Below are 9,285 nucleotides of genomic sequence, written 5' to 3'. Positions count from 1 at the left end.
TATTTCCGGGGAAGGGTGGCCATTGGTAATCGGCAAAGGTCAAGTCATGGTAGAGCGGTCAACTAATTAGAGTTAAGCACAGACTCGTGCCATCGCTTTGGGGCTTGGCACCTAACCCACACATCCCCATCCGCATTTCCCTGATTTTACACCTCAAAAAAGCCATGGCAGTGGATAAGGATTATTCTCAAAACGACAGAAACATACCAGTTACTGGTTACTAACCTACATATATTATATATGTATGTACATATATGTCAAAAGTTGCCCTGCGGTACCTATGGAACTGCTTGATTGCCAACCTGTTGACAAATTATCACAAACGACGCTACCATTTTCATCATATCAGATCAGTCGCTACACTTGCATCAATTTATTTTTTTGTCTAATTTGTTATTCCCATTGCTTACCTAAATTTATTAATACCTTCTTGAACGAAAAAAATAGGAAAAAACAAGAGAGAATGCGATAACCGAGTTCCCCGACTATTAGATACCCGTTACTCAGCTACTGGAAGTGCGAACGAAAAATTTCAACAATTTCTGATATATTGGTAGAAATTGAGGACAACATTTTTTTTAAATTAACAATTCCCAAAAAAACTGAGGCGTGATAGTTTTATGCGGCTTGTGGGCGTGGCAGCGTGGAAATAAACTTGCACTGCGTCTGAGTCTCTGGAAGCTGCATGCTTAGTCTCAAAATTCTAACTTTTATAGTTCCTAAGATCATACGGACAAACGGACGAACATGACCAGTTCGACTCGCTTGATCCTGTTCAAGAATATATATACTTTATATGGTCGACGCTTTCTTCTGCCTTTTCAACGAATTTGGTACACCCTTTTTGCTGTTACTGTTTTACATTTAATTTTTATTTAAAAAGTTGACCATTTCAGAATTGTGCCCACATCGTGTTATTTGAATTTCCGTTTACGTTTTTTCACGCCTTTAGCCAACCAAACAGAACTTCCTCCTCATCTTATTCAGCTTATCTGAACTTGTCGTATACTTCCGTCACGAAGTCTATGAGAAGGGTTCAACAAACAATTTATTACTTTCATGTTGTTCTAAAGCATATTCCCGACTTACGTGACATGTGGGCGAATGGTTCTGTTTGCTGTCGCGACGAAATTCTCCAGAGATATGTGAATGCAAATATGTACATAGAATATGTTGAGTTGAACGGGTAGGAGCTATCATCATCTAACTAAACATCCAATAATTGGACAAGAGAGTTTTTAACAAAGCGGCCATCTCTTAGAATGACAGTAGGTCAGGCTGTTTCCGTAGACCACGAACACCGTAGTGACTACGAACACCGAGAGAGAGTAGTGCACAAACGGACTGCTACAAAGAGCAAGAAGATTACTTTATTATTTATGCTTAAAGTGAAATTATTTGCAATAAATTGTATCTTAATAGTAATATGAGTTCCAGTGATTAAAAACGGCATTCGTACCACGGATATACTGTACCTTATTGCAGTGTGATTTACGTTTTTATTATAATCCTGTGGGGAGGACTGATATCTGATATTCGATGAAACGGACTATATCGTTCTTCCTTGTTAAATTTGAAGTTTTATCTTTCATTTCGTCGTTTTAAATACTGTGACTTGGTTCAAAATTCGAAATAAATATAGGTTCTATAGATCTGCCAACTCAACAAAAAACAATGTATGGAAACGATTTATTGAGTTTATAAAAACGTTAAATGTAAAAGGTAGAAGACCACTTTTCAAAATTATATAGTGCATATACGCAAACCACTCTTTAAGAGGTGAGACGACTACACTTTCAATTCCCAATCTCTTACCAACAAACAAATAATTGGGAACAACTTATTACTCTGCTCGCTGTGTTTTATCTCACCTCCCTAGAAACTGTTAACATTAAAAGTTTAAAAAAGGCATTTTAAGTGTTCATTGGTGGTATTCATACTAGTATGCCTCAAAATCATGAACAGAAAGGGTTGTTGTACGACTTACATATCAAAATGCCTAAATGGCCGTGGCATTGCGACTGCAATAAAATTTGGGAAGAAGCGTATATTTTATTTCTTAATAAATTCAACACTACTTTGAAGTACATTTGCTTAAAGTAATATAAATTATACCACACTCCCCAAAATTAGTGAAAACAAATTTAAACATACACTTACAAAGTTTGGTAAGTTATCATAAACAATGTGAGATCTAACTTAAGCAAAGCTTGTATACAAAAAATTATAAATTTATGGTAAAAAAGGATGAATGTACATTTCTTTTCCTTATTTTTCCGAGTATTTCTGGCAGCTATATATATCCAACTTATAGTCTACCTGCAGGAGACATTTGGGAAACTTTCATACAGATTGACAACTGGAAGACTTATTTGTATAGAAACTTGACCATTTTTAAAAAATAAGGGATAGATAGAGGGCTAGTTCGGATTAGCTAATATTCTGATAAGAAAACTGCTTTGATTCTAAGATTAACTTATTTATACACAGAACGTGCACGAGCAAACTTAATTAAAACACATTTTACTGGAGTTGATTCGTCTACTTTATTGGTTAGACTGGTTTGTATTTTTATAAAAGGTATCAACAGAATTTTTTTTGTCACTTGATAACTTTAACAATAAAACTAGGAATTTCTATTGTTACTTATTTTCTCTCTCTCTCGCTACTTCGCATGCAAGTGCCAGCTATGTACACAGAAATCACAAACACAAGTTAGTTAGTTTAACCACCAAAGTTAGACTGACTGAAAAGGGGTAAAAGGTAAATAGAAACCTGACAGACACACGTGAAGAAAAAAAGGGACTAAGCAAGGACCAAAGAACAGCAGCAGTAGATACTAACAGGAATCAAACTGAAGCTGGATCAATTGGGCATGCCCACGCCCTGCTGGAACCCTAACGTCTCCTGCTGCTTCTTTACCTCGTCCTGCATTTCCAGGGCCAGCTTCTTGTACTTCTCCGCTTCCTTTTCGTTCTTTTCAATCCCATCGCCCCGGGCGTACATCTGGCTGAGATTGGCGCACGCATACATGTTGCGAAGCTCGCAAGCCTTGTGGGCAAACTGGAAAGCCTTCTTCATGTCTTTTAGTACAATATAGTCGGAGTCTTTCAATTGCGTTTTTCCCGCGGGCGACGATGATGTTCCACTTCCGACGGATGCAGTGACAGCATTCTGCTCCGGCTTTTTTTGCACTCCCGAGATGTGCATGCCGGAGAGATAAAAGCAGGCAGTGGCGTTGTTCATGTCGCAGCTTTTGGTCAGGAACTCCAGGCCCTGTGGGATTTGTAAAATATTCATGTATTTTGCGATATATACGTGCATTGGAACATATGCATATGAGTATGCATAGGTACGATTGACTTAAGACTACAAAGATTATATTTTCGCATGGAAAACAGGTGGGCATGAGCTGCAGCATGCAGCATGCAGCATTTTGCATAAAGGATGAATCAAGTAGAAAGTAGTTGAAATTTAAGCAAATTCTTCGCCATGCGGAACCTTTACCTTAGGCACATTCCTGTCGATCTCCTTAGGCATGGACCTTGAGACGAGCAGCAGGCCGGAGTGGAGGCAGGCGTCAGAGTCGTTTAAGTTGCAGCCCTTTTCGTAGTACTCGTAAGCCACCCGTGGGTCCCCCTTGCTGCCGCTCTTGCCTTTTCCAAGGAAACTGTAGTTACCGTATTTGTAACAGGACTTTGCGTAACCATAGTCGTCGCAAGTCGACTTGTACACCTTGGAGGCCTTCTCGAAGTCCTTCTTGATACCTTCCAAGTAGTCGCCCAGCAGGTGGCACGCTGCAATGCAAAACTGCAGTTATTTATCTCATAAATGGAATGTCTTGAAGTCCCATTCCCGCGATTTGTCCTCCCGCACATCGGAGGTTATAGAGCGCAGCTGTTTTTGCCGCCGTTGCCCTAGCCGCAACCGCCGCACTCACCTTCCGGCTTCTTCTCGGAGTAGCACCCGAATCGATACTCCACGCCCAACTTGTCCACGTACTCCTTCACGTCCGACTCCTTCTTCAGGTCGTAGGCCATGGTCAGCGATTTTTAATAGATAACAACCAAAAATTATTATGTTACGCTTAGTCCGGACCCCTGCTTGCTCCAGTGTTGGTAATGTGCAAAACATCGATTAGTCGAGCATACTTTCGATAGCTTGTCAATATCGATGATAAGCGATGCATCGATGTTTTGCAAATCTAATAATTAAAATATGGTTTCATTTAAAATATTCTCAAAAGAGTATTTGCTATGTGTCAATTCAGATTTCGGCGACATTGAGTGCTAGGGCTAGGCCTGGCTCGAGAGCGCATTGTGGCCAGATATGTATGCCTGCTGAAAGAAACGCTTCTAGCCAGGCCAAGTGCCTTTCCAATAGTGCTGGACGACAGCCACACTGGCGGACGAGTAAAAATCCAATCTTTTCATTGTTTCTTGTTTTTTTTTTTGTTTTTCCGTGTCCCCTCTGAAAACTGATGCATATCCAGGTAGGACACCTAGGTATTGGGACACCACAATGAGCTCGAGCAGAACGAGGAACGGCCCCACGCTAAATTTTAAGGCAGTGCTGCTGGGCGAAGGTACTTTTCGCAGCTAGACGAACCTAATCCATAAGCCCATGAAGGATGATAGCCTTTTATTGCAGGTTGTGTGGGCAAGACGTCGCTGGTGCTGCGCTACATGGAAGACCGGTTCAATGCCCAGCACTTGAGCACTCTGCAGGCCTCCTTTGTGACCCGCAAGCTGTCCCTGGAGGACGGGAGAAGGGCCCAGCTGAATATTTGGGACACTGCTGGTCAGGAGCGGTTTCACGCACTCGGACCCATCTACTACCGAGGCTCTGATGGCGCCCTTCTCGTCCATGACATAACGGACAGAGACTCGTTCCAGAAGGTGAAATCTTGGGTGCGGGAGCTCCGGCAAATGCGCGGCACGGAGATTGCCCTGATAATCGTCGGCAACAAGACTGATTTGGAGGAACAGCGATCAGTGACGCATGATGAGGCCCTTCAATATGCGCGCACGGTTGGCGCTCAGTATGTAGAAACCTCGGCCAAAGAAAACGAGGGCGTGGCAAATCTCTTCGAGCTCCTGACCCATCTGATGCTGGAGCAGCTGAGCCAGCGGCAACCGGATGCGAGTCCGCTGCGCCTTCAGACTTCGGATACGGATACCCTTAACAACTCCGAGGACTCAGAGGCCCCGGATCCCGGAGATCCTGCGGGCCAGCGATCCTGCTGCGGCATTTAGCCGTCCCCATTGTGATAGTAATCATACATATAAACTAGTAGACCCGTAGCCGATGTTGATCTTGTGTACATATTATAAATTTACTTATAGCGCGTGTGTTCTGTTATAAAATATCCTTAGTACCAAATTCACCCCACGTATTTTTGTTGGTCCCTATTATTGATCTCGAAAGTCCCTAGACATTTTCTTTTAGCGATCTCGGCACCTAGCTTTCTTTTCTTTCGATTTTTTTTCTCTTTCTGTGCGCCCAGCAATAAATTATCATGTACTTGTACTTGTACTTATCTTGTTTTCGGGCCTGTTGTGGGGCGAGCTGAATCATCCTTTTCAGTTAGGAGCTGATAGCTTTGCACAGCGATGGGTGATTCATTTTAAGCCGCACTAAGATTACAGTTTTACGGCACCTTAAAAAGAGGGTCTAATAGTAACAAATATAATTTTTCTTAAGGTGAGCTAGCACATGCAAATATGCTTACCCTCTTCAAAATTAATCTACGTATGTCATAATTTCCGGGTAGGGCATATTACAGCTACTGAAGATAATAGTCTTCCTATTTGTATGTCATTTGTATCTCGAGAACCTACTGCTTTGAAGCTGTGACTTTAAAACCTAGCATTGAAATCTATAAGTCGTTCGGATTGAACCAAAAATTAAAACTATAATGAAAGGAACATTCGATCACATTTCCTTCGTGTTTAAGGATAGCTTTTGATTAAACTTTCAGAATTAGTTGTGCGCGTGTATCTTGCCCCTTGATGTGCAACATAGTTGCAGCAACCGCGGAAATCTCTGGATCCGAGCACACTCCAAAAGTTTTTCAAAAGCATTTTGTCGACTGTTAAAAAATGCGCTATATCAAAAGCTGTATGGGAAGAAGGCATATATGTATGGTGAGGAAGTGGCGCAATATTGGATCACAAATCATTTGGGACTTGATTTTCTTGACGCCCAGGCGCTTCGATGGACCTATGAAACAAAAAACTAAAATGAAAACTTTTTAAAAGGAGAAAGGATATAGGATAAAAAAAGGCAATGCTACTTATTTGGAAACCAATGTACTATATATCAGCGATCAATATATTTATATATTATAAAATTTGATTTATTGAAATATCACTATTTGCGATAAAGAAAACTTCAGCTCAAAGAAGCTGGGTCCGCCAAAATCGAATTTTTGAAATTTGAAAGGTGGAATCGTTTGACCATGTTTGACCACCAATTACTTTTTTTTGACCACGTCCAGTTTTGAAGATATGGAATTTCGAAAATGTTCGAACTTCAAAAATTTGACTTTTTTGAACTTTTTTTTTTTTAAATCGCAATAACTTCGTTTGACCACGTTTGACCACCCTTTAGAATTTTAAAAAAAACTTTTAGTTTAGAAAATATAAGCACTTAAGCAATTAAGCATTTTTCATACCCCAAAACTAAATATTTTCAAACAAAAACTTTTGAACATCCTTTAAAATTGCATTCTATCGTTTGACCACCCTTCAGAAATTATTTTTTTCGTTTGCTTACCCTTAAAAAAAAATAAAAACGATTTCCCACCTCTTAAAACTAAATATTTTCAAAAAAAAAACTTTTGACCATCCTTTAAAATTGCATTTTATCGTTTGACCACCCTTCAAAAATTATTTTTTTCGTTTGCTTACCCTTAAAAAAAAATATTTTCAAACAAAATTCAAATAAATCTCACAATTTTGGCAAAATACTCTCTCTTTCTCTTTCTTACTCCCAAGAACGTAATTGTTTGTTTGTCTGGTTCATGTAAAATTTATTTCAGTAAGCTGTGGCACCAATTCACACGCACACTTGGTACTTGCCGGTACTTGACAATGCATACATACGTACATATTACAAAAACATTATTGTGTATTCTGCTTATTCTTCACTAGTTTCTTATGCTGAGCAACAACAATTTCATTTGCTTAACAGTTACTTCGCTGTCCGACTGAAAAGCTACATAGCTAAAAATCAGTCGTACGTTTCGTTGCTAGCAAATTGCTTTACATACATACAACCCAGAAAAATTAATAACAATTGTGTTTGCTTTACCATATTGTTATCCAACATATCTTGGGGTCATAAGCATTAAAAATAAGTATTTTCATTTTTTATTCAATTTGATTTTTTCAGTGCAGATAGCAGAACCGAAAACGTGTATGTGTGTTTTATTTATATGCATGTGTTGGTTCTATACAAAACACCTCCGGTCTTTAATCGTTTCTTGGGAGTAAGAAAGAGAAAGAGAGAGTATTTTGCCAAAATTGTGAGATTTATTTGAATTTTGTTTGAAAATATTTTTTTTTAAGGGTAAGCAAACGAAAAAAATAATTTTTGAAGGGTGGTCAAACGATAGAATGCAATTTTAAAGGATGGTCAAAAGTTTTTTTTTTGAAAATATTTAGTTTTAAGAGGTGGGAAATCGTTTTTATTTTTTTTTAAGGGTAAGCAAACGAAAAAAATAATTTCTGAAGGGTGGTCAAACGATAGAATGCAATTTTAAAGGATGTTCAAAAGTTTTTTTTTGAAAATATTTAGTTTTAAGAGGTGGGAAATCGTTTTTATTTTTTTTAAGGGTAAGCAAACGAAAAAAATTATTTTTGAAGGGTGGTCAAACGATAGAATGCAATTTTAAAGGATGTTCAAAATTTTTTTTTTAAAATATTTAGTTTTAAGAGGTGGGAAATCGTTTTTATTTTTTTTTAAGGGTAAGCAAACGAAAAAAATAATTTTTGAAGGGTGGTCAAACGATAGAATGCAATTTTAAAGGATGGTCAAAAGTTTTTTTTTGAAAATATTTAGTTTTAAGAGGTGGGAAATCGTTTTTATTTTTTTTTAAGGGTAAGCAAACGAAAAAAATAATTTTTGAAGGGTGGTCAAACGATAAAAAGCATTTTTAAAGGATGGTCAAACGATTTTGTTTGAAAATATTTAGTTTTGGGGTATGAGAAATGCTTAATTGCTTAAGTGCTTATATTTTCTAAACTAAAAGTTTTTTAAAATTCTAAAGGGTGGTCAAACGTGGTCAAACGAAGTTATTGCGATTTAAAAAAAAAAAAGTTCAAAAAAGTCAAATTTTTGAAGTTCGAAAATTTTTGAAAATTTTCGAAATTCCATATCTTCAAAACTGGACGTGGTCAAAAAAAAGTAATTGGTGGTCAAACATGGTCAAACGATGGTCAAACGATTCCACCTTTCAAATTTCAAAAATTCGATTTTGGCGGACCCAGCTTCTTTGAGCTGAAAACTTCGCCAAAGTCAGATATGAAAACTGGGCCAGCAATAAACTGCGACCATGTAGTTGTCATATACGAAATATTGTGTTCATATCTATACAATTTATTTCGTAGCTTTTATAGTTTCCGAGTCTTACCGTTCATAAGGACATATGTATATACATACGTTATAGGTTCCATCTACCTGTAGATCCAAATATTTATTCGGAAGTATTTTGAACAAGGAGCTACTTGGATTCATGTTCAGCAAGATTATGCAATCACAGCATATTGAGAACTGTATTACATTTTGAGTTTCCCCTTCATGTGTATCAAGACCTTGGGGAGTTAACAATGTGACAATGTAGCTACTTTTGTGGGCCGTGTTGATTGTGGCAATTGACAGGCTAATTGAATGCTAGTACAGACACTTTCGACGCCTAATGGCCACTGGACTTGGGTCTGTAAGTGTGACAGCAGGCAAGTAAATAAACATTTGTATATGTACATGCCCTAATCGTGATACCAATGTAATTTGTGTTCATGAGAATCAGCCATTAAATTCGATTCCACGATGTCCACGACCCACACAACGGCCAGTGCAATAGGATAATAGGCAGAGATTACTCTGCTCCACTGCAATTAGCTGGCGAGCTTTGCGGCCAGGGAACAGCTGACACTTTTCCACAGGCCAGTCGAATGTCCGGAAGATTTCTCCTTTGCCACCCTCTGAGACCTTCAGAGGTCTGTTTGGCTTTCAGTTGCCGCCGGAGAATGAGGCCTCTAGTGGATCTGGTCAGAACCTGCT

General features: G+C 38.6%; 2 protein-coding genes across 4 annotated transcripts; one reads left to right on the top strand and one right to left on the bottom strand.

Annotated features, from left to right (window-relative positions):
• Window positions 1-2,527: 2,527 nt before the first annotated feature.
• On the bottom strand, window positions 2,528-4,132 carry LOC120456150 (cytochrome c oxidase assembly factor 7 homolog). Its single transcript, XM_039642779.2, has 3 exons — window positions 3,941-4,132; window positions 3,508-3,797; window positions 2,528-3,276 (listed from the first exon to the last, which is right to left on the bottom strand). Exons 1-3 carry the CDS (start codon window positions 4,038-4,040, stop codon window positions 2,866-2,868), a joined length of 801 nt encoding a protein of 266 aa, XP_039498713.1. The 5' UTR covers window positions 4,041-4,132; the 3' UTR covers window positions 2,528-2,865.
• A 180-nt stretch (window positions 4,133-4,312) lies between these two features.
• LOC120456149 (ras-related protein Rab-21) lies at window positions 4,313-5,535 on the top strand. 3 transcript variants are annotated; one of them, XM_039642776.2, is made up of 3 exons: window positions 4,313-4,331; window positions 4,493-4,585; window positions 4,651-5,535. In XM_039642776.2, the coding sequence occupies exons 2-3, from the start codon at window positions 4,522-4,524 to the stop codon at window positions 5,253-5,255; spliced, it is 669 nt and encodes a 222-aa protein (XP_039498710.1). In that variant the 5' UTR covers window positions 4,313-4,331; window positions 4,493-4,521; the 3' UTR covers window positions 5,256-5,535. The 3 variants fall into 3 exon arrangements, with proteins under 3 accessions (XP_039498710.1, XP_039498711.1, XP_039498712.1); XM_039642777.2 differs by lacking the exon at window positions 4,313-4,331 and having other exon boundaries at window positions 4,364-4,585; XM_039642778.2 differs by lacking the exon at window positions 4,313-4,331 and having other exon boundaries at window positions 4,364-4,585; window positions 4,638-5,535.
• The last annotated feature ends 3,750 nt before the right edge of the window (window positions 5,536-9,285 follow it).

Source organism: Drosophila santomea, chromosome X (genome assembly GCF_016746245.2).
Source record: "Drosophila santomea strain STO CAGO 1482 chromosome X, Prin_Dsan_1.1, whole genome shotgun sequence".
Classification (NCBI taxonomy): domain Eukaryota; kingdom Metazoa; phylum Arthropoda; class Insecta; order Diptera; family Drosophilidae; genus Drosophila; species Drosophila santomea.
Note: the sequence above shows the minus strand (reverse complement) of the source record. Positions and strands in the feature narration are given on the sequence as shown.